Source organism: Podarcis tiliguerta (assembly GCF_965153285.1).
Source record: "Podarcis tiliguerta genome assembly, chromosome: 8".
Lineage (NCBI taxonomy): Eukaryota > Metazoa > Chordata > Lepidosauria > Squamata > Lacertidae > Podarcis > Podarcis tiliguerta.
Genome location: NC_139541.1, coordinates 76,188,331 through 76,216,064, shown reverse-complemented (window position 1 = coordinate 76,216,064; position 27,734 = coordinate 76,188,331). Strand labels below are relative to the sequence as shown.

The following is a 27,734-nucleotide window of genomic DNA, read 5'->3' as shown; positions in this document are numbered from 1 at the left end:
TTCTTTCCGTTCATGCCAATAATTTATTGAACCGGATGTCTGTACACAGCCAAAAAACCTAAGAAAGAAACTAACACACAATGTTGGAAGGGAGGGGGGGCAGTGATGAGGAATGGGCATGGGGAGGTGGGGGGAATTTATCCACAGGCTGCACCCTGGCTCCCCAGGGGGGGGACCTTCAATCCTAGAGCGATCTGAAGATGGAGAGGGAAATGGGGTTTGGGGCAATCATTGCAACGTTGCATTAAGAAAAAAAAAATTATAATCTATTTACAGGGAGAATGGTGAAAGGAAGCCACTGAGGGAGAGGGATGGGGAAAGAAGAGATGTATTTACAGCAGGAGAGAGAAAGGGCATGGAATTAAAACTTGTCTTCTTCTTCCCTCCCCTCCCACCCGCTTTGAGAGAACATCCCCCCCCTCATCCACCCACATCATTGATTTGCGGTGCTGGGGAGCAGACACGGCTGAAACTCAGAGCAAGCTCTGCTGTAAATTTATCCACCTGCCTGGGGAAGGAACAGCTCCCAACGCCAGCCTGTACTGAGGGCAAGGGGGGGGGGGAGGATTTCCCACAAGAAATCCTGGTGCCATGACGTATGGGAGGGTTGGAAGAGGAAGGTGCGGTTGGCCGTGCCCCCCTCACAGTCCAAGGCAAGGGGGATAGGAGTTTCTTGTTCCCATTAAGAGATTGTGGTGGAGGCACAGCCAGCAAAATGAGGAGGGGAGGGAGGCCTTTCAGGGAAGAGGAACGGTCCTAATTCCCCACCTGAAAGGGACAAGTTGGATTTTATTGGGGTTAATAAGAAAACGAAAAGGGGGGAAAGACTGACCCGCTTAAAAATACAGCATCCGTGTTTCAGAGGCAGACAGGTCTGGGGTGGGAGAGGGACACCCAGTGAGGGACCAGACCGGTGTGAGGGGGCCACAGGGTTGGAGTTCGGAGAGCATGGGTGACATGAGACTGGAAATAAAACATTTTTTGTATCCCTCGGGGATGTTAAAAACAAGAGCAAGTTAAAATCGAACTGGGCCATCCTTGGGAAAGGGGGGAGGGGAGGAGAGAAATGGGGGTGGGGTGGGGTGGCAGCTCTTGGGTCTCTCCCCCTCCCCAGAGGCACCAACCTTGACTGCTTTTGAAAAAGGGAGCCCTTAAGCCATGGGATTTTTTTCTGCCCTCTCCCCGTGCCGAGGCATCATGGGACAACATGGGAGGGAACCGCGAAGTGATTCAGGGAGACAGGGAATTCCGCCCCCTCCCCCTCCCCGTGGCCGTCTCGTCTCCGATTGGCCTCCCCACTGGCCAACGGGAGGCAAGCTCCACATGATCCCCCAGGCCACACCGTTGCTTCCCCACCCCCCCACGTTCACAGTTCAGAGAAGTCCATGTGGGTGGCCTGGAGGGTAGGGGGTAAGTGGAGGGGACCTGCCCCCCGGCCCAGCAGCCCCTCAGGATGTGTTGGCGATGGGTCCTGCTCCGTCCCCGGGCGTCACCTGGCTCCTGTCGGTTCCCATTCTCCCCTCACCTGCAAAGAGAGAAAGGAAAGGCCTCAGGTGTGATACTGAACCCTCTACTCTGTTCCCAGAATGCATCAGAGTGGCCTTACTTGAGCATCCATTCGCCCCTGAAAGGAGCAACCCACCCAAGCCCACAATTGTTCTCGCGCCAAATCCCAAGAGGATGAAGGCACTCACTGTGCGAAGTTGTGGAGCCAGGCACACTTCCCACCGAGCTGGCCTGGGATCGAATGTGTGGTGGAATGAGGTTTGTGTTCAACCCTGGCTGGATGGATAGCTCTGCAAGGGAAGAGAGAGTGGATCAGCCACACAGGTATCTGTCAAGGGAAGATCGTTCTTCATGCATCTGATGAAGTGAGTTCTAGCCCACAATTACATGGAAAAAAATAGGGTGGGGGTGTTTCAGATATTTCCCAGAGGTTCCGAACTGTTGTTAAGAGGGTTGAGCTTGAGAGGTTCTTCTTAAAGTTCTGATCAAACAGTTAATACAAAATGGGAGAAAGCTCGCTGAGGCCCACAGAATTACTAACCATGTCACTAATCCAATATTGGTGTGGGGAGACGCTGGGAGTCTCGCGGGGAGTAGGGACAGGTTAGCTACCTCCATTGTGCAGAATACATGGAGTACAATGTGGCACTGAGTCTCAAGCCCTCAGTGAGTTAGGGCCTTCCCCTGCATGCAGCAACAGGCTCCAGCAGAGTGGAACAATAGTGGGTCCAACAGTCAAGAAGGCGGTTTCTATACGTGCTGCAGAGGGAAGTGAGGGGCAGATGGGGCTTGTCAACCTGGGAAGGGAGCCCATCTAGGAGAAGGAAACTCTGATCGTAAACCTCTGCTGCCTCACAGGATATCTTAAGAAGAAGAAAAAGTCTGCACAAATCTGGAGCGGAGTCCCTAAGGCTGTTGGATAGCACCTTGTACAACTCTTTCCAGCAACTCCTGCAGCCAAGCTGGTGCCAAACATTGCTCTGCTTTCTTTTGGAACACATCAGTGAGGCTGAGAGGGGGGGGTCTTATCGTCTGGGCAGTCCAAGACCTCCATGCTCAGGGTTGCACCTCAGGGAGGTCACATTGGTGCTGCTAACACAGTGGTTTGACTTCACCCCTGGAGGCGCACTCCATTGCCAACAACCATCTTGGGGGACGACCTTTACATTACTGACCCATAAGCAGGGATAACAAGGACCCAAAATGATGAGGACAATGAAGCAGCAAAAGAAAAACTGTGGAGTGGCAGAGTAAACTGAATAATCAACATTCAAAAGCATCCACTCAATTCCTGGCCCAGTGAGGCCACATCTGGAGATGGAATTAACCTGCACCAAAGTCTTCTCTAGCAAATGTTTTGTGCTTCCTCGAGGACCCTGACAATAGGCCCCCTGCCTGACACCCCCCTCGGCCCCACCACTCTGCCTGCTTTCCAAGATGCCAACCACTTACCCACAGGGCTGAAGTTGAAGAGGGGGGGCAGGTCGCGGCCGTTGGGCAGCCGAGCATTGGGCTCGCGCAGCTCATCAAAGAAGCTGTTGGCGCAAGCCTCCAGTGGGGAGAGGCGGGTGGCGGGCGTGTACTCCAGCAGCCGGCTGCACAGCGAGATGGCCTCCAGCGGCGTGCGGGGCTTGAACACCTGGCATGGGGGGCACCAGAGGTCATCCACAATGCAATGCAGCTCCACTCCCCGTCCACTTGAAAAATGCTACTTGAGTTGCATGCAAAGGAACAAGTTTCACATGTGCATTTTCTGCAATATGCCCACCTTTATCACGGCCAATGACTTTTAAGCAGAGAACTGACGGAGCCCCCGGTAAAAGTCTTGAAGAGAGTAGTGTGCGCTCTCAAAGACAGCACGACATAGTGGCTAGAGTTATGTAACCAGTCTAGGGATATCGGAGCTCGAGCTCCTGTCCAGTCTTGAAGGTTATCAGGTGACCTTGCACCAAGATCGCGCTTGTTCTCTCCCTCGCTCTCTAACCTACTTCTCAGGTTGGCTGTAAGGATAAAGGCCTTTTTTGGCACCCTGAGCTCTTCATAAAGAATGGTGGGATAAATATGTAAATACCGTATTTTTCCGTGTCTAAGACGTAGGTTTTTTCCCTAAAAAATAATGTCAAAAATTAGGGGCCGTCTTATACACAGATACATCTCCTCCCATTTTCTTAAATCTGACCCCCAAAAAATAGGGGGCGTCTTATACATGGGGGCGTCTTATAGATGGAAAAATACGGTATTTGCTGTCACATAGCTGTGTTCCCCAAACTTGGGTCTCCAGCTGTTTTGGGACTAGAGTTCCCGAGCTGTAGACCCGAGTTTAGGAAACGCTGACATAGAAGGAATTATTTTTTTTCCTCCTGCTGCTTCACAAGGTAAGACCCTAACTGGTGGGTTCAAGTTATCAACAACAAGCAATTAGGAGGAGCCTCTGGAACGTACAGGGTAACGGAGAGCGAAACCTGTGCCGCAGCCTCCCCAAGCAGCTAAAACTCCCCCAACTGTCCCTCTCCAATGATACCCTTGAGCAGCTGTGGGGAAGCCTCAGGCCTAACTGGGCCCACCTGCACTACACCCAGCATTATGCAGTGTCAAGCGTGGGGCAGGTAAAGGTATAGCTGTACCAAGAGGAGGTTTGCAGGCACTGCCAATCGGCCGGCTGCTGGGGTCTGCAGAGAATGGTGCTCTGTGCAGCGGGGTGGGAATCGCCTGATGCTGTTGTGATGGCAGCTGATTGACAAGTGGGCAGCCCCACCCACCTGCCCAACTTGGCCCACCATGTGTGGAGTGGGGAGACAGGGATCCAGCATAGTAGATGCCATTCCCCAAGCCTGTGCAAGAGCCTCCCCGCACTTTGAGCAGAGGACAACAGCAACCTCCACCTACCCCGGTATTCCCCCACCATCTTTACCTTTATCCAGGGGTGCGCTTTAATCTGGGGGAACTTGAACTCCGTATAGTTGGGATTCATCTCTCGGATCTGTTCTCGCGTTGGTGTCCCCAACACCTTTGGGGGGTGGGGAAGAGAGAAAGAAGAGGGGGCGAATGTCACACTCAACAGTTACAGAAGGGAAGTGTATTTTAGTCACAAAGCATGTTGGGATGACGTCTCGGCTCTCCTCCCCTACCCACAATGTCTTACTGGCATCTCGATGGGATGGGAGGAATTGTGTCCAAATGAAAGGTCACAGACTGGTTGGACACAGAGGGATGGTGGGAGGAACCAGCCGGGGAAACCCCAAAGGAAGAAGGCTCAGAAACTGGCGAGTGGTGGTGGTGAGTGATCAGGGGGAGAAAAGGGAGAAGACTGGGAAGAGGAGGTGTCAGAAGCTGAAGAGGTAACAGGCTTTAGTGAGCAGGGAGAGTCTGTGGCAGAGACAAGTGCAGAATCTGAAGCAGAAGCAGAAGAGGAGGGAGGCCAAGAGGCAGAGAGGAGTCCAGCTGGGGAAGAGGCAGAGGTGTCTCTCCCTCCTGCTGCAACTAGCTCCCCTCCCTCATCTCCCAGAACCAGGAGAGGCATGAAGAGGGCAGAGAAGTTAGCTTCATGCAGGTGCAGTCTCAGATTGCTTGGGGAAAACCCTAGTGAGGAGGGAACTGAGGCAGCTGTGGGGAGGCAGGGACCTTCAGTCTCAGCAATGGCTTCATGGGGCAAGACCTGCCAGAGATGAGTTGCTGCGCTTATCAGGCCTGACGCACCTGTGCAGATCCTGTTCTCACTAGTAAAGAGTTAACTCCAACTTGCTCGGTGTGATTTACTGCTGGCTTGCTCCTGTCATGAAGGGAAGGATGACCCATAGTCCTCTGTTTGATGTAACAAACCCTTTCTAAGCAGGTATGTCCATAGGAAAGAGTACGCCAGTGGCCTTCAAACTGTGTTTTGGGTGGGCTTCAAGTTCTTTTCAGTGGTTCCTCATTGACAAGATCAGCAAGGAGAGACTATCACTTCCCCCACCTCAATACATTTTGTGCACCATCACCTGTCTTCTGTCACATCGGTTGTGCATGAAGGTGAGGTGCGTGACTACAACCCACATGAACCAAGCAGGGGCACACCAGAATTCATTTGCAATGCACAGGGTTCACCAGGCAAGAGTAAGATGTTAGAAAAACACTGAGGGAGCCCACAAGAGTGTTTATTTGAATACTTGAGCTGGAGTGGCCCAGCAAGAAAGAGTAAATGATCAATTCGTTACCTTGATGATCTCCACCAGCTGGTCCACTCCACTGTCCCCAGGAAATATAGGCTGCCCCAGAAGCAGCTCTGCCAGCACACAGCCAGCAGACCAGATATCTAGGAAGGAAGCAGACGGGGACTTCATTGAAACCTGGCCTCCTGGGAGGGAAGCAGCACCCCTTGCCTAGAAGTGGAAGTCTTCAACTTTCTCCTTTTATTAATGGGTGGGCAGAGGAGAGAGACTCCTGCCAGAGATCAGAAGTAGAGTACAAACTCCACATGTGGAAGGGACCCAGGTCAGATCCTCCAGCATCTCCAATCCAGTTAGCAAGAGTATTTTGTCAAACTCTGGAGAACCACTGCCAGTCAGTGTTGGCAGCAATGAGCTAGATGGTGCAGACTCTGGAAGGCAGGATGGATAACTTCTGGTCCTCCAGATGTTCTTGGACCACAACCTCTGAGGCTGATGGGGTGGGGAGTCCAACAACATCTGCTGAGCCACATTCTCCCCATCCCTGCTTTACGACATAATGCCAGCTAGGACGTACTGCATCTCACAATGGATGACGTTTCAGGCATCCACCTCTTCGGGGCATTACAGAATTCAGGAAAGCTTTCTTCCGTCAGCCACCAGGTCCCACTCACTTGTTACAATGAGAGGACATTCACTCTGCAGAGGCGTCTGAACCCCACAGAGATGCAAGAGTGGGGTCAGGCACTCACCTATGTTTGAGGTGTAGTCCGTGGCTCCAAAGATGAGCTCGGGAGCACGATAGTAGCGAGAACAGATGTAGGAAACGTTGGGTTCTCCTCGCACCAGCTGCTTTGCACTGAAAAGGGAAGCAGAGTATGGATGGGTGTGATAAAGACAGTGAGAGTATGGATGGGTGTGATAAAGACGGTGTGGTGTGGCAGTTAGAGCGGTGGTTCTCAAACTTTTTTCTATGGGCCACTCTTTCAGAATAAAACTTTGCTTGTGCCACTGAGAAGAAATACACTGGAAAACACAACTAGGGTTGTCCTCAAAATCACATGATGCTCTTGCTCTCATTGTGAAAAGATATCTATGTGTATTCTGCAAAAAGAAAAAAGATACTATACAGTGGACGCTCAGGTTGCGGACGTGATCCGTGCAGGATGCATGTTTGCAACCCACAGCGTTTGCAACCTGCAACGGCACTGTGTGACCACCGAAACCCAGAAGTAACCCATTCCAGTACTTCCGGGTTTCGGCGGTCCTGAAAAAAATACAACCTGAAGTGTCTGTAACCCGAGGTATGACTGTGCTACACTGAAATGTTTGAATGTTTCTTTCGACTATCCTTGAATCTTCCCACCACATTTGCTATCGTCTCCTGCCACACCAGCGTGGCACATCACATCCTTTGAGAACTGAGGTGGTACCTCTGGTTAAGAACTTAATTCGTTCCGGAGGTCCGTACTTAACCTGAAACTGTTCTTAACCTGAGGTACCACTTTAGCTAATAGGGCCTTCTGCTGCCACTGCACAATTTCTGTTGTCATCCTGAAGCAAAGTTCTTAACCCGAGGTACTATTTCTGGGTTAGCAGTGTCTGTAACCTGAAGCGTCTGTAACCCGAGGTACCACTGTATAGTGTCAGACTAAGAGACCTGGGGTCAAACGCCTCCTCAGCCTTGAAGCTCAGTGAGTGACCTTTCAACCAGCTGCACTTTCTCCCTCTCTCTTTCAGCCTAACCTACCTCACAGGATTGTTGTGAGGATCATAGAATCTTACAGCTGGGAGGGACCCCCAGGGTCATCTAGTCCAACCCCCTTCAATGCAGGAATCTTGGCTAAAGTATCCAAGGCAGATGTCCATCCAACCTCTGCTTCAAAACCTCCAAAGGAAGGAGAGTCTATAACCTCTCATAGGCGTCTGTTCTGCCGCTGAACAGCTCTGTCAGAAAGTTTTTCCGAATATTTACTCAGAATCTCCTGTATACAACATAGTGGTACCTCAGCTTACATACGCTTCAGGTTACGTACACTTCATGTTACAGACTCCACTAACCCAGAAATAGTACCTCGGGTTAAGAACTTTGCTTCAGGATGAGAACAGAAATCATGCTCCGGCGGTGCGGCAGAAACAGGAGGCCCCATTAGCTAAAGTGGTGCTTCAGGTTAAGAACAGTTTCAGGTTAAGAATGGACCTCCAGAACGAATTAAGTTCTTAACCCGAGGTACCACTGTATAGCTCAAGTCTACTCTTTGATTAAGGACTTTTTAAAAACCACCTGATGAAGTCACTAATTCATCAATTAAACGAATTAAAAGAACAGCTTGCATGGTGTAATAATTAAGGTGATGGACTAGGACTGGGGAGACCCAAGTTCAATCTGCCCCTGGTGACCTTGGGCTGGCTATTCCCCTCTCTCTCTCCATCTCAGAGGGCTGATGAGGATGAGAGAAGCAGGGGCCCAAAGCAGGTTTAAGATGTTACCCATAAAAAGGTCAACCAGCATAAAGCAATACCAAGTAGCTGCTTCAGTGAGCTATGAAAGCAGCATGAAGTTCGTTGACGGCAAGGTAAGCTGCCAGTCATTGTAAGATGAAAGGGAAGGGAGGACAAAGATGGCCTATGACCACAAAACCAGGGTGGATAAAAATCAATGATTTTTTTAAATACAGTGGTACCTCGGAAGACGAAAAACTCGCAAGACGAAAAACTCGCAAGACGAAAGAGTTTTTCGTTTTCTGAGTTGCTTCGCAAGACGGATTTCCCTATGGGCTTGCTTCACAAGACGAAGCGTCTTGCGCCTTTTTTAAAAAACCGCCAATGCATTCCTATGGGAAACCGTCAATACACAGTGGTGGTTCGCAAGACGAAAAAATTCACAAGACGAAAAAACTCGCAGAACGAATTAATTTCATCTTGCAAGGCACCACTGTAAATAAATAAATAAAATCAGGGTTTTTTTTTAAATTTAAATTGGATTTTTAAAAATAAAATGCTTTTGGAGGAAAAATCTTTTTAAAGTTAGTTTTCTATTTAAGTTGCATTACAGTCCAAAGATTATTCATCAGGAAATAAGGATTTGTTTTAAGTTTGTCAGTCTAAGGTTTGGGTTTTTTAAAAAAATGTTTAACCACATCAGTTAACAAACACGGATACATATGCTATGTTATTGTTTTAGTTAAATAATTTTTAAAATTCTTTATTAAGGAAATGGTTATTTTTCTCCTTCCAATAAAATACAGCAGAAAAAAGTTGTCCAAATAGAAAGTTAACTTACTAAACCTCACAATAATTTCATAATTATCTGTCTATGTATTTCTAATAGTATAACCAAATCAGCAGTTTTTTATATAACTGTAAAAACTACTCTGAAAATTTATTATTCCAAAAGTGAAACCTTCATATGGTTGTAAATGTTAATATTATACCAGCAAGAATGAGTCTTTCTTTAAAAAAATGATTTAAATCAAGTCTTACCGACTAGTGATTTAAATCAAATCTACCTTGCACAAAACACACAAAATTGTATGTAAACCTGCACCCTGAACTCAGAAACCCAACTAACTATGTCAGCCAGCTGCAGCCTTTGTTGATTAAAGACTGGAGCCTACGAGTCTCCATTTGCACCCTGAGATGTCACAGGGTGGTCAAACTGCTGAAGGGGAAAGGTCGGTCAAAAATGTGAAGGGAAAGCATTGGGAAGGAAGGAAGGGAGGGAAGGAAGGAAGGAAGGAAGGAAGGAAGGAAGGAAGGAAGGGTGGAAGGAAGGGAGGAAGGAGGGAGGAAGGAGGGAGGGAGGGAGGAAGGAAGGAAGGAAGGAAGGAAGGAAGGAAGGAAGGAAGGAGGAAGGAAGGAAGGAACTAATTGGTGGAGAAGCCTCATTTTAATATCTGATGTTTTATTGTATTTTTAATTTTGTTGTTGAAAGCCACCCAGAGTGGCTGGGGAAACCCAGCCAGACGGGCGGGGTATAAATAAATTTATTATTATTATTATTATTATTATTATTATTATTATTATTAACATCTGAGGCCTGTAGAATGATGGAGCTATGCAACAGGGGAAAAGGAGGCACGAGAGGCGGCAGAAGTCGAGTCGCACATATGGGTATGAAATAACCAAGCAAACCTTTGGCTGAATATTTTGAGCAAATGATGGGTCACGGACAGAAACAAGTCTACTTGTGTATTTGGAGCACAAGGGGGGTTTTGTAAATCCATCACACAAGGGCCGAAGTCCATTCTATGGGGCCGTGTGTGCTGGGAACAGCTGCTTCCGTGCTTCTCTCACCTGCCAAAGTCGCAAAGCTTCAGTACTGCTGTGTCGGGGTCCACCAGTAGGTTCTGGGGTTTGATGTCCCGATGACACACGCCTTGAGAATGGATGTAAGCAAGACTGCGGAACAGCTGGTACATATACACCTGGTTGGGGGAGAGGGAGACGACAGGCATTTAGGTTAAAACAGTAACTTAAATGATGTAATGCGTACAGAGGTGTTTCGCTCAGAGACCCTGGCTCAGTCATGGGTGGGGACGCAGCAAGTTAAAAATGCAAGCAAGGGAAAGCACTTTAGGCTCAACGTATAACCAACCTATGGAGTTTAATGTCATGGATGATGCAATGGCCGTCAGCATGTGACTTGGGAGCCAGGGATGGGAACCCTATGGCTGTAGCCACTGTTAGATGTTGCTGGACTCCAAGTCCCATCAGCCCAAGCTGGCCTGCTCCAATGGCCATGGATGATGGGAGTTGTTGTCCAGCAACACCTGCCGGCAGCCACAGGTTCTCCATCCTCGAACTAAAAGATTTGCGGTGGTGGCGCAGCCCATGGGGCTCCCTTAATGTCTCAGCGGGCTCGGAAAGAGGAAGACTGTCCTGCTGTCATTTGCTAAGCTGCTCCGATACTAAACTGAAGGCAAATCAGAGAATCCCAGGAAGCCGTGTGTGTGTGTGTGTGTGTGTGTGTAAAAGGCCAATGTCCAGCAGAGGTGAAAACAGATGTCTGGGAAGGCCAACAGAGGGAGCAGTGTCAGGGGGAAAGAAAGCAGGCCAGAAAGGGAAGCCTAAGAGGAGAGGAAAAACTCAAAGAGAACAGGCACACACACGCATCCCATTCAAAGGCCAAAGTTCACATATTGATTACCAAACAGCCGTCTTCTGGCAGCAACCACCAAAAGCTAGGCCTTTTCTTTAAAATTCTGTTTCTGGTGTGTTGTAGTTATGCATCTATTTGGACTGCTGTTACCCTGATGTTTTCTTTTTATTTTGCCTGCATTTTGTTGGCCGCTTTGAGCATCGGCATTGTTGGGGTGGGGAGAGCGGGTTAGAAACCTCAGTGCAAAATAGACTGTGGCACAGCGACGTGTTGTTCCCTGCATTTGCCCTGAATGGCGGAATGCATAAGATTCTCATCAGTGGCTGTCATCCACACAAACTAATTAGCACTGGGTTGTATCCAACTGTGGAAAGGCTCTTTGATCCAGCGGAAGCTTCTGTGAATGGGAAAGGGGGGGGGCAGAGGTGATTTATGTAAATTTCCCCTTTTTCCTGCAGCTCCAGCGCCATCTTCCACACTGTTCAAAGGGTCCCCCAACCCACTGGAGGAGATTTGAGGAAGGAGCATGAGGGGAAATCAACAAAATCACGTACCTCTCCACCTTTCTGTTCACTGGGGCATCTGGCGGCTTAAAGAGCCTTCTGCCACAACCCGATATCTCCACGTTCAACTACAATATACCTCTAAGTCCCAGCTACCGTGGTTCAGCAACACAAATGGGCATCACTGCCACGTCAGAACCATGAACCTCAGTTTAGCCACTGTTGGGCGAAAAACTGTGTCACTGCTCTGACCCAACCTTGCCATTCCTATTAGGATTCCCTACAATCAGAAAAAGGGACGCAGGTGGCGCTGTGGTCTAAACCACAGAGCCTAGGGCTTGCCGATCAGAAGGTCGGCGGTTCGAATCCCCGCGACGGGGTGAGCTCCCGTTGCTCGGTCCCTGCTCCTGCCCATCTAGCAGTTCGAAAGCACGTCAAAGTGCAAGTAGATAAATAGGTACCACTCCGGCGGGAAGGTAAACGGTGTTTCCGTGCACTGCTCTGGTTCGCCAGAAGCGTCTTAGTCATGCTGGCCACATGACCCGGAAACTGTCTGCGGACAAACGCCGGCTCCCTTGGCCTATAGTGCAAGATGAGCGCGCAACCCCAGAGTCGACCGCGACTGGACCTAATGGTCGGGGGTACCTTTACCTTTACAATCAGAAAAGCTACAGTGACTTGTGGCATGGCACCAATTTTATTTACACACAGCCTTTCTAGGATAAAAGAAAATCAAACTCAGGGCTGCTTCCAAATAAACACAGAAACTGCAAGAGAAGTAAAACCAACAAAACAAAATCAGCAGTAATTGAAGAAAACAGAACCACAGAAACCTCATCTATGGAGAAGCTTCAAAAGGACTAGAAGTGCCATTAAAATTCAAAATTAACTGAGAAAAGGGGTGGGATCGGAAAGAGAAGTCTATTGATGTTTAATATATATTTTATAGGTCAGTACAGGTCCTTAAGCAGAGATGTTACTCGCTACTGATAGGGAAACCCCACCAGCAGACAAACTGCACAAAGACAAGGGACCATTCACAGCACATCCCATCAGAAGGAGCAGAAAAAGACCCTTCTCTGCCCTCAAAGACCCCAGGGAGCTACTGCCAGACAGACAAGATAATACTGGGCTACAGGGACCCGTAGCTTCACTCAGTATGAGACAGCTTTATATGAATGTACACATACAGTATTTTAGAAATGTAAAATAGTTAATGGGAGTCTAAAAATTAGCTAGAGACTGTCTGTTATCCTGTTCCATTTGCAACAATTTTTCATGCTTCATAGTTATAGTGATTTTTTTGTTTTTACAAATTGCATATCCTGTCACTGGAACCCATCCTTGGACCTTGTGGGAACGGGCAAGTAAGAAAGTGTTAAATGAAAAATGAAAACCTCACTCCATTCACTCAGAAAGGTTAGCAAAAGAAGGAGAAAAGATAGCTGTGATTGGGAAGGGGCAAAAGGAGTGCCTCAGGGAAGGGTTGGGAAGCCTTTAATCCTCCAGATGTTTCTGGACTATTATTATATTTATTTATATCCCTCCTTTTTCTCCAGACCAGGACTCAAGGAAGCTTACACAAATTAAAACAACACATAAAACACAGAAGGTGAAGAATGTATAAAAGGTACTAGTTAAAAAGCAATTAAGACTATAATAGTACTAAAACAATATAAAACAGATCTATTAAAATTCAGATAGTAAAAAGAGCACAGCACTACTTAAAAGCCCTTTCCCTTAAATAATAAAAAAAAAGAACTATAATGTCAATCATCCCTAACCACTGGCCGCCTGGCTGGGGCTGATGGAAACTGGGATCAGTGGATGTTAGCAAAGTGGTTTTCCCCTTTCCTATATAAGAAGTAGGGGGAAACCTTCGGTCGTTCAGTGTTGATGAACTGTAACTCCCATCAGCCCTAGCAAGCATGGCAAATGGCTACAGATGAAGGAAGTTGTAATGCAATAGCATCCGAAGGCCCCAAGGTCCCACACACCTGCTACATAACATGCAACATTTAAAATCAGAGAAGAGGGTAGGTCCCAGCACTTATTTTTCCTTACAAGCTAACCTTGGGGTGAAAGGCAGGCGATAAATTAAAATAATATTTTCATCATCCCTTTCCGACAAGAGATATTTTATTTTAAAATAGGGGTGTTTAATTCCAAACTCAATGAAGGTGCACGTTCTTGCACGTTCTCGATCCGTGTTACTCAAATAAAGCTTTCAAAAATGATGGGAGATCCCAATCGACTTTATTAATACCCGAGGAGGCAAGAAAGAGCCCTCCGATTGTACGCATTAAAATGGCAACGCATGGGGGGGCTCTTGCCCCTTCAAAGGATCTAGAAGGCACAAGACGTCTTCTGGCCGTTGCCATCTTTCCAGGACGTCTTTGTTGAAACCAGGAAGAGCAGCTCCATAATGGGCCTTGTCTGTCTGCATCGCAGCCAGAACTTCTGAAGCATTCATTACACTCAGGACTCTGCATGTGCTGTTGTTGTACAGCATGCAAAATATGACATTATGGGCACTCAACTCCTGCTTCCAGGAAACCTCAACTTTCAGTTAAGTAAGTTGTTAATTAATCATAATAGTTACTATTATTTATTAAATTTATAAACCACCCTTCACCCAAGAACCACAGGGTACTAGGCAACTCCATGGAGGACTAGCTATGATGGCTGCTTATTTAGTTCATAAAAATTATACACCACTTGATTATAGAAAGAAAACCTAAAAAAAAAAAATTGAAACAATAAAATTGTCACTAAAAGATTTATAACCATAATTTAAAACACACAGAAGGTTAAAGCCACAATAGAACAGACTAAAACAATGTAAAACTCATGCAAACTTTCTAAACATCTGGGCAGGCTTATCTAAATAAGGATGCCTTCAGCAGGCACTGAAAAGAATACAATAAAGGCACCTGCCCGAAATCAATAGACAAGAAGTTCCAACGTGCTGGTGCTGCCACACTAAACAATCAAGTTCTTACAGATGTGGTGGGGTTATAATGTGGCAGCTGAATAAGTCTTATGTTCTATCTCTGCGGCCGGAGGTATTGCGCCTCTAAATATCAGCTGCTGGGAATCACAGGTGGGAAGTCCTGCTTGCAGGCTTTCCTATCCGGTTGGCCCCTGTGGGAATGGAGAGCTCAGCAAGATAGGCCTTTGGCCTGAATCAGCAGGCTCCTCCCACAATGCGAAGCAAAGGTTCACCCTTGGCTTCCCGAACTTAGTTTGAGCAAAACAACCCCGAGTTCAGACGCAATGCTAAATCCGGGATGGTGTTTTGCTTTTCTCACTCTTGCTAGGCAAGGAGGGAAGAGAGAGCAAGGCATGGTTCATTGCAATGTGCAAATGTGGTCCTGGGTGCCACTGTCTTCTTGGGCACAGAACGTTTTGCAGCAGGAGGGACACTCACCTTTACATAGATGACAGGGATGGTCTGTTTGGCTTTGGTGAAGTGCCGGGCCACGCGGTAGACCGTCTCGGGCACGAAGTCCAGGACTAAATTAAGATAAACTTCATCCTTCTGCAACAGATTGTGAAGAAGAGGGAAGTGAGGAAACCAACTCCACCTTACCAACTCCACCTTACAAATGGCAGTGAGCAACATGGAACCCTGAAGATACATCTGTTAGGACTGCCCCAACCCCAGCTTTCATCTCGAAAAGATATACAGACTCTCATATAATATAAAAGGACTTTTACACAAAGAGCTCATATGGTTGCAGAAGCGAAGGATAGAAGCGCAACAGGAAAAATGAGGGCTTAATTTTTAAAAAGAGAAATGTGTTGCATACTCCCGCTTATCTGGAAGGCAGAACTCAAGTCCCAGGTGCAGAGAGGGCAGCTGCTGCTTCCTCAGCAGTTAAGTGCTACGTATTTATGCTCAAAGGCATTCTGCTATTTCCAGGTGCTCTTGAGTTCAGCTCCAGCAATGAAAATGCATCCTGTAGCTGAGCTCTGATGAGATGCGCCTCAATTAGATCTTGGCAAAAACACCAAAGGGCTGGAAACAAAGAGGTCAATTAAGAGAAGCTTCAATTTTGTTATCACTGTTAGCTTTGCCTGCACCCCAACAGCCAGGATTTAGGAAGTAGCACAAAGGAACAAAACGTAACAGCTATTGCCACTTCGGATTACCAAAGTAGAGTAAGACTATCCTGTACAGTGGTACCTCGGGTTCAGAACTTAATTCGTTCTGGAGGTCCCTCCCGCTACCGCCACCACACAATTTCTGTTATCATCCTGAAGCAAAATTCTTAATCCGAGGTACTATTTCTGGGTTAGCGGAGTCTGTAACTTGAAGTGTCTGTAACCCGAGGCACCACTGTATAGAGTAAGAACAAAGTGTCAACAATCCGATTGCGGCTTTCATCATGCCAATCATGTGAACTATATACTGCTAAATCATCCAAATTCGCCGGAAACCTTTCCCCAGTGGACTCTCTGGTATAAAAGAGCCAGAATGGAAGGGCATAGCAAATAGACTAGGACTGAGGACACCCAGCTTCAAATTCCCATTTGGTCATAGAGCTGAATGAATGACCTCAGCATAGTCTTTGTTCCCCTTTGGACTGATGGGACTTGTAGCCCAAAACATCTGGAGGGAACCAGTTAGGCAAAGGCTGCCTTAGCACAGCTGCTCTCTCAGCCTAACTCAGGAGTGAGGAATCTGCAGCCCTCTAGATGTTGCTGTACCCCCCAACACCCATTAGCCCCAGCAAGAGCGGCCAATGGACAGGAACCAATGTTGCCAGACATTCTGAACAAACCATTTTCCATTTCCTCCCCTGTCCGTACCTTCTCCCCACTTGAGTAGAAGAAATACCGCAGGCGAACGATGTTACAGTGATCCAGCTTCCTCATGATCTGCAGCTCTCGGTTCTGAAAGCAAGAAGATCGAGGTGAGCTACAGAATCCCAAGTGGCGAAATCAGCAAGACGCATTGACAGACTTTCCCTTTCAACTCACCTTGAAGCGTTTATCTTGCAGCACCTTCTTGATAGCAACCAGCTCCCCGGAATCTGCTAGTCGGGCCTGGTAGACAACCCCAAATGACCCATTGCCGATGACCTTGATATCAGAATACGAAACTTCTTGGGGGCGGTCGGGGCCCTGACCTGGCGTGGCCACCACCGTGGTCACCTTGCCGCTATCTCCTGGAAGAAGGGGAATGTTTGAGAAAAGGGGTGAGAGTTCCAGATGCTGCAGAAATCTCAAGCACCACTTGACTTCCGCTCACCAAACACTTATCCACACCCTCCTCAACACAACACAATGTCAACATGCTCCAAATAGGACCCTGATGTTGGGAAAGATGGAGGGCACAAGGAGAAGGGGACGACAGAGGACGAGATGGTTGGAAAGTGTTCTTGAAGCTACAAACATGAGTCTGACCAAACTGTTGGAGGCAGTGGAAGACAGGAGTGCCTGGCATGCTCTGGTCCATGGGGTCACGAAGAGTCGGACATGACTAAATGACTAAACAACAACAACAACAGGTGACCCTCAGCACCCCCAAGCTGCTTCATCACTGAGTCCAATGGCCTACACACCCGTACCCAACAGCTGGTGCTGAACACACAACATTCCTAAGGAAACCCAAATGAGTAACCAAAAAAGTCACATCGTAACTCCCTGCGCTACAGCTAAACCTTACAAAGCACTTGATAATAGGGACCAGCAACTGCATATCCAAAACCTGATTTTTAGGTGGGGTGGTTGTGCTTTTCCCAACTGGTAATCCTAAGGGGGTGGACAGCAACACTCATAAAATATCCTTTGAGATTAGGAGGCTTAGAGGGTCTTGGTCTACACCCACTCTTCTCAAAGTGCCATTGCTAATTGATGGAATTATGATTGTACCCCTAAAAGCCTAAATTTTCATGCTGCACATTGCTTCCCTTCTCAGTGTCCAGCCGAGCCTCAGCCTCCCTCCACCCAACACCTCCGCCCCTCACTATCTTTCAACCACACACCTGCACTGCCTTACCTGTGCTGCCACTGCCACGCCCATTCTGAACTGCCTGTTACCAGGCAACCAGACCCTGCTCCAATTCTCCTTGCTCTTTCACCCAAGCATTAGTCGTTCTCCCTCCCCTTCATGGTCCAGCCCATCTTTCATTGCAACCCCCTCCTGGAGGGCACTGTGTCATTCCTACGCAAACTAGCTCAGCACCAGATTGGCACTAAGGAAAGCTTAGACAATTCCAGCAGCCGTCACAGGCTGCCTCCTTCAACCCCATGGAAATGAACACCCCTGGCTACCCTTACTAACCTCCCGGTTTCAATGATTTCATCCTGACGTCACCAGTATAATTCTGGACCACTCGTCCAGCTGCTGACCTCAAATAGCCTTTTTCCCAGAGCCCTGGTCCCACCAGCTGAGAACCTCAAGCCCTTGCAGATTCCCCCTGCACCGACCCAGGCCAACGTTTCTTCTGCAACACCACCCTGAGATGCCAAGTGACCCAGCTCTCTCCTGCACTGGTGCCAGTTAGCAAACCCCTCCAAAATAAAACACACGCCTCCTCAAACCTAAGGGGCACATTTCCAACATGTCCCCTCCTCGATTATTCATTCATTGGTTAGGCTTATATCCCACCCTCCCTCCCAAAAGAGCCCAGGGAGGCAAGTAGGACCCCCGTCCCCCCACCCCGCTTCCCTTTGCCTAAACCTCCGGAACCCCCAAAATTGGCACCACCCTCAAGAGCAGGTGTGGCTCTCGGAGACTCCTCCCTACCATCCTATGCCAGCCACCCCAAAGGCTGAGCACCCTCAGATACTCCCCCTGGTCCCATTTCTCCCCACATCTCCCCCTCCTTTGTCCCCGCCTCCCAAGCTCTCGCCCATCCCCCCACTTCCCTAGCACCCCTCTTTTCTTTCGCCCTTTCCCAACTCTCCCCCCCCCCCAGCCCCCAGCCCTTCTCCTCTTCCTCTGGTCGATTTCATTCAAGCCACCTCTTCCCCTCCCCCACCCCTTCTTTGTCCCCCCCCCTCCCCCTTCCCCACTGCCACCCCCGACCCAGGCGGTACTTACGGCCCAGCTTGAGCCCCGGGAAGGAGCCGACTGCCGTGCTGGTCCCGCCTCCCCCCGGCCCAGGCCCGGCAGCCCCCCCGGGCTTCCCCCCCGGCGCTGCCCCCGAGGTGGGGCCTGGCGCGGCGGGCGCCGTGGCGGGAGCCCCGCCTGACGGGTCTGCGAAGGAGCTCGTCCGGGGCCGGGAAGAGCCGGCGCTGCCGCTGCTCATGGTGAGGCCGGGACCGGGGAAAAGGGAAGGGGGGCCGCGCTGGCTGGCTGGCTCCGTCTGAGGCGGCTCGGGAGCCGGCCCAGCCCGGCCCTGTCGCGGGAGCGGATGGGAAATGGAGTCCCGGCCACCATCCGCCTCGCTACTCGCTAACGGAGGCGGGACTCCATTTCCCACAAGCGGCGCCGCGGAGGCGGGCCGCTCGGCCTCCTGCCGAAGGTCATGCTGGGACATGGAGTCCCCTAGCCCCGAAACGCCCCGCAGCCCGCTAGAGCCAGGGGACTACGAGTCCCAGGATGCCGAGCGCACCGCTAGCCGGCCGCCGCGAGGAAGGACGGGAGATGGAGTCACTCGGCGCACAATCCGGCCGGACTCCTCAGCGCAGAGCGCAATGGATGGACTGCGTTTCCCAGCGTCCCTCGCGCGAGGACGGCTAACCTATCCGGAGACGCGAGCAAAATGACCCTCTTGTGAGGCGAAGAGGGAGGCTGGGAAGGAAGCCGTACGGGAAGCCAAGAGGGTCATACAGAGCCGCAGGGCGGGGAGTGTCGCAGACGCCGCTCGGCCACCAGAAAACCAAGAGAGAGTTATAACCTTGTGCCCATCTCGCTCTGATATCCATTATCGCCTCAAAGCCCAATGGAGGCGGAGCGAGGCCTCATAAGGCCGCGGCGCGGTGCACGATGGGAGACGGCGTCGGTGCGGCCTGCCGCCGCTTTCCCAATACGCTCAGCGCGGACGCCCCGTGACGCGTTTGGCGGAGCCCCCCCTGTCCTTTCAACAATTAGCAGACTACACTTCCCATCGTGCACCGCGACGAGAAGGGCCGCGATTGGCAATGGGAGGCCGCTGTGGCTCGGGAACGGCCCGCGAGGCCCTTCAGGCCCGCCACTCTTGTAAGGCCAGCGCGTTATTCGGTGGGGCGGTCCATTCTCGCTTGGTGTCGAGTGGTTCCTTGGCATTAGGCCTCCCGTCATGCAGTGCCACACTGGGGCAGCGGCGTAGCTCCCGGCGTGCACTGCGCGGCTCCCGTAGGGGGTTTGTGGGAGATGTAGTTTTCTCAGCACTTCCAGGGAGCAGATGGAGTGGGTCTCTTCTCTACCGTTACTTGCAAGGAGGAAAATACAGGAACTAATTCTATTATTCATTCATACACTGCCTTTTCCGCCCTGACAGGCACTCTGGGAAAATGCTAGTTACAGCTCAGTAAGTAAGCCAATAACTTAACATGCATTTAACTTACGCACATTCAGCTTTTTTTGCACGTGTCTAAGGAAATAAAAGAGAGCAGAATGGGTGCATGGTTCTGGGGAAAATGACTTTGGCAGTCCCACCCAGCATTGGATCCAGTAGGTTTTGGCAAGGGGGTCAGTGCATCCGGCTGTGGACCAGAAGGTTGGTGGTTCGAGCCCACCCAGGGACTGCTGTGGGCAGGATTCATGCATTGCAGGGGGTCAGACTAGATGACCCTTGGGACCCTTCCAGCTCTACAGTTTTATGATTTTGACTTTAGGCACAATCCCTGGAACGTAACCTGTGTGTAGGTTACAGGCTATTTTTATTATTATTAAATACTTTTATTTTGCTTTGAACAAATACATATAAATATAGACAACCAAAATTACAAAAGAAAATTCGTTAATAATAATAATGGGGGGGGGGATTAAAAAATTACAAAAAAATATCAAAATACATGGCACAGAACATAAGTAACTATGGGAAAGAAAAAAGAAAAATAGAAGAAAAAGAAAAAGGAAGATGAGCCAAAACAGGAAAGCTCATCTATTGTAACTTCCGTCAAGTTCACAACAGATCATTATTCTTATCATTTCTCTATGCGGTATCATTCTAAACATAACCAGGTCTTTCTTGTTGAGCCCTTGTCCCCTAAATAATTATTTAAACGGGTTATTAAATAATTATTTAAACAGGTTGCAGGCTATTTTATATTTCTCCCACTGGACACCTGCAGAGCTAATGAAGGCAAGAACAAATAGGGTGACCACTTGCACACTGCTGTTTCCCCAGCGGAAAAAGAGTTGTGCAGTTTTTCATAAAATTTGCATATGCACATTTACATGTGGAGTTTCAAATTTATAAATAATGACCAGGGGCCCCATGGACATAACCAGGATTTTTGTTGGGGGGTGGGGCTGGCCTTTTGTTGGGGAGGGGACAGAACCTCAGTTAGCTATGTCTTTTTATTGATATGGGAGGGGGCAGCTGCCCTTCCCTCCCCCCCCCCAGGTATACCCATGAGTGGCCCTCCAGGATGTTGGTTGACTATAATTGGGATAGCTCAGTTGGTAGAGAATGAGAATCTCAGGGTTGTGGGTTTGAGGTCAAGCCCCCCGTTGGGCAAGAGATTCCAGCATTGCAAGGGGTTGGAGTAGAATAGATGACCCTTATGGTCCCTTCCAGGGACGCAGGTGGCGCTGTGGGTTAAAGCCTCAGCTCCTAGGGCTTGCTGATCGAAAGGTCGGCAGTTCGAATCCCCGTGGCAGGGTGCGCTCCCGCTATTCGGCCCCAGCGCCTGCCAACCTAGCAGTTCGAAAGCACTCTCGGGTGCAAGTAGATAAATAGGGACCGCTTACTAGCGGGAAGGTAAACGGCGTTTCCGTGTGCGGCTCTGGCTCGCCAGAGCAGCGATGTCACGCTAGCCACGTGACCCGGAAGTGTCTTTGGACAGCGCTGGCCCCCGGCCTCTAGAGTGAGATGGGCTCACAACCCTAGAGTCTGTCAAGACTGGCCCGTACGGGCAGGGGTACCTTTACCTTTACCTTATGGTCCCTTCCAACTCTACAATTCTGTGGTTCATTGAGGGTTAACCACTGGCCATGCTGTCTGGAGCTGATGGGAATAGGTGATTTCAGAATCAGTGCCAAGCACCCAATGGCATTTCTGGGCCAGTACCTCCCTACTTCCCACACTCCCACCTCTGCCAGCTTCTCTTAATGTAGAAGATATGATTCTGTGATTTATGAGTCTTTTATATAGAGAGAGAGAGATGAAACTTGCATGCACCTTGAAACAACACAAGAGTTAGATCAAAAAATATTTTTATTCCATGCCCTGGAGGCTGCTATTGGTTTGCCAACAATTGGTTTCTGGATGGATATGTTTTAACTATCAGGGCATGGCAGCATAATAGCCACACACCTTTCTAGCCTCGAGGCTTTTTATAAAAGGAGAGCTTAAGGTTGCAATAGGGGAACTTCTAAGTAGGCATGCCTAGAATTGCAGTGTGAGTTGTTTTAAGGAACATTCACCCTAGAGTCATAGTTCCAAGATAAATCTTGCCATGAAAAAGGCCAGTGCTCTCTCTTTCTCCTCCCCAACCCCTGTAAGCGGTATTATGTACAGAAGAGGTCTAGCAGCTATTAAGCCTTAAGGCTCAGATTACCATCTCAGAAATGAAAGAAGTTTAGAGAAGAAGAAGAAGAGTTTGGATTTGATATCCCGCCTTTCACTCCCTTTAAGAAGTCTCAAAGCGGCTAACATTCTCCTTTCCCTTCCTCCCCCACAACAAACACTCTGTGAGGTGAGTGGGGCTGAGAGACTTCAAAGAAGTGTGACTGGCCCAAGGTCACCCAGCAGCTGCATGTGAAGGAGCGGAGACACGAACCCGGTTCCCCAGATTACAAGACTACCGCTCTTAACCACTACACCACACTGGCTGCAACAAGATGACTTAGAATCATGGAAGTAACTGCAACGACCATCTACTCCAAGCCCCTGCAATGCTGGAATCACAGCTGAATAATCCCTGGCAGATGGCCATCCAACCTCTGTTTAAAAACCCTCCAATGAAGGGGAGTCCGCCATCTTCCGAAGGAGTGCAGTCCACTGTCTTACCGTCAGAAAGTTCTCTCTAACAGAATCATAGAATTGTAGAGTTGGAAGGGACTCCGAGGATCATGCAGTCAAAAGCCTAGCATCGCAGAAATATGCAACAGGCCTGTAAGGGGTTCGAACCCACAACCTTTGCATTATCATCACCACACTCTAACCAGCTGCAACTATTGTTTTGGGCCCTACCCTCTGGAGCAGCAGAAAACAAGCTTGCCACATGTGACAGCGCTTCAGATATTTGAAGGCGGCTTAACCCCCCTCACAGGATTGTTGTGGGAATAAAATGGGCTTGGAGGCTGTCCCAGGTGAGATAAAAAATGGGCTGCATAATAACACAAACTAATATGAGTCATCCTATTTCCTGATGCAGAAATCCTATCCAGAGTTACTTGAAAATAACCCCCCATTGAAACCAATGGGACTTATTTCTAAATGCCCATGAACAGAATCGGGCTGCTAGTCAGCAGGTGAGCTCTTTTAGAAGCTCTCGGGTTTTTCGGGGTACGGAAAGGAGGTTTTTTTGGTAGAGTGCAATGCTTTTGCATTCAAACTGTTCCAGATTCAATTCTTGGCATTTCCAAGGATCTAAAGTGACCGGGGCTGCAGCCAGTCGAGGCACATAATCAGGGAGGTTGAGGATTGTGGCTCCAGCGACCTCTAACCAAATCAGTTGCTGACCACAGCTATCATAAGTCCAAGCCGAGAGAGATATATGAAGCAAAGAAGGGCTGACTGTACATTGCACCTCTAAAGCACACCCCCCTGCTTCAAAGAATTCTGGGCACTGTAGTTTACCCATCTCAGGGTTACAGCGCCCAGTAACCCTTAACAAACTACAGTGCCCAGAATTCTTTGAGGGATGCAACGAGGGGTGTGTGTTCTTTCAATGTGCCTTAAAGGCATATACAGCCCAGGTTGAAGCCATGCAGTGGAATTCAGTCGCCACAAGGGGGCACTTGGAGCATTGTGTTCCTACAGGGAAGAGGACTGTTTCCACTCCAGCAGTATAGATCTGACCTAAAGGGAGTTTTGAAATATCTATTTGCACAAATCTGCTAGGTGTCTTTAGAAGGCCAAACCTGCCCTGCAGGTGAGCAGCTACAAAGAGCCCCCCTGCACGTCCTGCAAAGGGGACGATCCTTGTGGTAATTATAGGGGGGAACAATGTGCGAACTTGAGCACATCTTGAATTTAAAGAACGCACACAACCAGGAGTGATCTCCTGGGTGGATTAAGTGTCCAAGCCAGAGTCAGCCAAAGCAATAGAGCAGGCCAAGGCCTGTACTAATTTAGGAATTCTGTGTTCAGCTGCCTGGACCCCAGGACTCTTCCCCAGACTACAACCCCTCAGTGGCTCTGCTCTGATCCCTCCTGAAATGCTGTTGCCTAACTGGTAAGGGCAGACGAGCTGGGATGATGTCCCTTGCTTGCTTGTGTGTGCATGTTAGTAGAAGCCCTTGGCTGCCTTTTTGCATGGCAAGAAAGTAACCTACACAGAACAACAAACCCCTGTGTTGCAAACTTAACACAACAAGCAACACAAGCAACATGAAGACCAGTGTACTAGATAGCACTGTAGTTCTTATTGCATAATGTACACGATTTAGTACAACAGAAACAAAATATGTACACTTGTAAATTCAACAAAGGTCCGTATAGTAAAAGCTATGGTTTTCCCAGTAGTGATGTATGGAAGTGAAAGCTGGACCATAAAGAAGGCTGATTGCTGAAGAATTGATGCTTTGGAATTATGGTGCTGGAGGAGACTCTTGAGAGTCCCATGGACTGCAAGAAGATCAAACCTCTCCATTCTTAAGGAAACCAGCCCCTGAGTGCTCACTGGAAGGACAGATCCTGAAGCTGAGGCTCCAATACTTTGGCCACCTCATGAGAAGAGAAGACTCCCTGGAAAAGACCCTGATGCTGGGAAAGATGGAGGGCTCAAGGAGAAGGGGACGACAGAGGACGAGATGGTTGGACAGTGTTCTCGAAGCTACCAGCATGAGTCTGACCAAACTGCAGGAGGCAGTGGAAGACAGAAGTGCCTGGCGTGCTCTGGTCCATGGGGTCACGAAGAGTCGGACACGACTAAACAACTAAACAACAACAACAAAAATTCTCTGATATATCTGAAAACAAATGAACACACGTCTGTCAATCTTTGAAAGTCCATAGAAGTATAATGAGTCTATGGTTGAAACAAAGTAATAGATGCTATCTTGTGGGCTAAGCAGTAAAACTTTTTAGGCGTTCATGGTGCTGAAGTAGTAAGTGAATAACAACGTAGGACAGTGATCCTGGATCACTGGATTTCGCTGGAATCTTCTTCAGCACAATCCATAGATTAGAAAAATGCACAAGCGGCAGTGGTTACATCAAAAATTATATCCTGCTTGATTGTGTAAATAGAAGCTCTAAGGGGATTGCAATAAATAAATAAAAATGGTCAATTTAACATGAAGTTGAAAACAGGAATTCTGAAAATAAATAATCAAAATATAATTAAAATCAACATCTACGCTAGAAACAGATTACAAACACATGTCAGTTTTTAAACGCCCGGCTAGGCTTGCCTGAAGAAAACCGTTTTTAGCAGGCACTGCAAAGAGCACATCGAAGGCACTTGCCAGGTGTCAATCAGCAGGGAGTTCCACAAGTGTTGGAGCTGCCTCCTTGAGAGATTGATTTCTTCCAAGCGAATAATGATATTATGCAACACCTGTAAAGGTCCCAGTTTTGCAGATCTCAGCTAATTATTGATATGCAGCCTCTTGGCTGTGGAGGTTCCACTTAATTATCATGCCTTCCAGCTGCTGATAAGGCAAATCGATGGAGGTGGAGAGTTCATTCTTTCTTGAAGCTGTCAGAGTTGGTGGCTGCCATTACAAGCCTGCGGCAGGGAATGCTTCACCCTGATTTCATGTTGTGCGAAGACGTCCTGAGCTATAATTGTTGATCAACTTCGCCGGGTGAATCCCGCTTCTTGTATAATTATGGAGTGGGGTGGGAGAGAGAGAATCCATAATGAGACCGAGAGATACTTTGCTTGTTAAAACAAGTTTTGCTGTGGAGGAGTACAACTTCACCTGAGCCAAGTCTCAGCCTTCAGAAACCACCTTTGTTTGGTTTCCCCCCCAGTTCCTGGAACGTGCAAGGCAATTATGAAGTGAGGAGTGCTTCTGAGCATGTGTAAAATGTATCTAGCTCCACCCAAGGGGAAAGCGATAGCCTACTCCTCTGCCCACCCCAAATAGACCTGGGGTTAGGAGCAGTGTCCTTGTGTGATTGAAACGCCAGCCCTTTTGGAGAGTAACCACTGTTCTGTAATGAACAAATTTCTTTTCATGTAAGACCAGGCACTTGTGGTCAGCCTCCCGTTGGTTGTGGCTGCGAAGAGCAAATCGTAACCTAGGACTGCTACCACTGTGGAGAATTCACATACAAACACACCGTTTTGCCTGAAGTACCTTGGAAGATCAGAAGCCAAGGGACCTCAAAGGAGATCTGAGGGCAGATATTACCCTCCTAGGAGAGTGCCAGTGGAAAGACACACTCTCATTCACTCCAAGGCAACACTGAGCACTTGAGCTACACACCAATTAATTTTGCTCCGCGCTACAAAGCCTGCCACACTAGCAGCCTGATCCTAAGCATCTTTACCCAGAGGAAAGGAGCCAGCTTTTTTTTCTAACCAGCCTCTCAACCTCATAAGGAACATAGGAAGCTGCCTTAGAGCGAGTCACACAATTGGTCCATCCAGTTTATCATTGTTGGCTGTCGGGGGCAGGTCAGCAGTAAATCACTCAGAGAAAGTGAAGTCAACTATTAGAAGAAACAAGGTCTGCTCAGGAGTGCCAGGCCTAATGAGCACAGCAGCCCTTCGTAGGTCTTGCCCCTATGAGGCTGCTGTGGAGGTTGAAGGTCCCTGCCTTCCCACAGCTGCCTATGTCTCCTCCACTGATCCTTCCCAAGGAATCTGAGACTACGCCGGGGCACCTGCCTTTGCTACTCCCGCTTCATACCACTTCTGGTCCTGGGAGACCAGAAGGGAGGGGAGCTTGTTGCAGCAGGAAGGGGAGACACCCTGGTTTCTTCATCAGCCTGACTCCTCTCTGCCTCTTGGCCATCCTCCCCTCCTGTTTTTCCTTCTGCACTTCTCGCTGCCACAGACCCTCCCTGCTCACTAAACCCTATTATCTCTTCAGCTTCGGATACCTCCTCTCAGTCTTCTTCCTCTGACCGCTCATCGTCACCCACCACCACTCCCCAAACTCTGAGCCATCTTCCCTTGGCGGGTCCTCAGCTGGTGTCTCCCACCCACCATCCAGCCGGTTCATGACAGGTACATGTCCCAGGTATCAGCCAGGGGCAGGGAGTTGCTCCCAGACCTCCCTCGAGATGGCAGGGATTGAACCTGGGACTTTGGCATGCAAAGCAGATGCTGAGCTGTGGCCCATCCCCAAAGCCTCTGTCTCTAGAATCAGCGCATGATAAACACTTGCCCTACAGCTTTGCAAGCAATTACATCAGATTCTTGTTCCCAAAGAAATGCAAAGGCTGTTGGAAAAAAGGCTTAGACAGCTTGATGGGAGAGGTATTAGGCTGCAACAGCTATATAAAACCTTCACATCCGGGAGGAGTTTATCAGAAGTTATAAAAGGAAGTAAAGGTAAATGGACCCCTGACCATTAGGTCCAGTCGCAGACAACTCTGGGGTTGCGGCGCTCATCTCGCTTTACTGGCCGAGGGAGCTGGCATACAGCTTCTGGGTCATGTGGCCAGCATGACTAAGCTGCTTCTGGCGAACCAGAGCAGCGCACGGAAACGCCGTTTACCTTCCCGTCAGAGTGGTACCTATTTATCTATTTGCACTTTGACATGCTTTTGAACTGCTAGGTTGGCAGGAGCAGGGACTGAGCAACAGGAGCTCACCCTGTTGCGGGGATTTGAACCGCCAACCTTCTGATTGTTTAACCCACAGCGCCACCCACCAGTCTATAAAAGGAAGTACTTCTTCACAAAACACATAGTTAACACATTGGAGACAAATTTTAAAAACCCTCCAAGTGTCCCTGTTTTCCAGGGACAGTCCCAGATTTACAGAAGCCATCCCAGTTTCCGATTTGATCCCAGAATGTCCTGCTTTTCCTTAGGACGTCCCTATCTTCATTGGTGAAAATGTTGGAGGGTGTGCAGTTATGCAACCCCTGAGGCCAAGGAGATAAGTAGCCATACGACCTTTAGAAGACATCTGAAGGCAGCCCTGTGTGAGGATGTTTTTACAGTAAATGTTTTGTTGTTGTTTTTATATGTTGGAAGCCACCCAGAGTGGCTGGGGAAAACCAGCCAGATGGGCGGGGTGCAAATA

The 27,734-nt window shown here is 48.8% G+C and overlaps 1 protein-coding gene across 2 annotated transcripts; it reads right to left on the bottom strand.

Moving 5' to 3' along the window:
- GSK3A (glycogen synthase kinase 3 alpha) lies at positions 1 to 19,207 on the bottom strand. Of its 2 annotated transcripts, none has more exons than XM_083455454.1 (11): positions 19,109 to 19,207; positions 16,242 to 16,429; positions 16,071 to 16,154; positions 14,686 to 14,796; positions 9,948 to 10,078; positions 6,404 to 6,510; positions 5,700 to 5,797; positions 4,418 to 4,513; positions 2,959 to 3,145; positions 1,695 to 1,796; positions 1 to 1,525 (listed from the first exon to the last, which is right to left on the bottom strand). In XM_083455454.1, the coding sequence occupies exons 1-11, from the start codon at positions 19,134 to 19,136 to the stop codon at positions 1,449 to 1,451; spliced, it is 1,209 nt and encodes a 402-aa protein (XP_083311580.1). In that variant the 5' UTR covers positions 19,137 to 19,207; the 3' UTR covers positions 1 to 1,448. The 2 variants fall into 2 exon arrangements, with proteins under 2 accessions (XP_083311580.1, XP_083311579.1); XM_083455453.1 differs by lacking the exon at positions 19,109 to 19,207 and adding an exon at positions 18,310 to 18,763.
- Between the last annotated feature and the right edge of the window lie 8,527 nt (positions 19,208 to 27,734).

What these genes read in the sequence shown, in the direction of transcription:
- GSK3A (XM_083455453.1), bottom strand. Translation starts at nt 18,748, where the DNA reads ATGTCCCAGCATGACCTTCGGCAGGAGGCCGAGCGGCCCGCCTCCGCG. An exon ending in TCCCTGTCATCTATGTAAAG is followed by an intron (nt 10,079 to 14,685) that starts GTGAGTGTCCCT and finishes TCCCCCAACCAG; the next exon opens with GTGTATATGTACCAGCTGTT. An exon ending in AAGCGCACCCCTGGATAAAG is followed by an intron (nt 3,146 to 4,417) that starts GTAAAGATGGTG and finishes CCCCCATGCCAG; the next exon opens with GTGTTCAAGCCCCGCACGCC.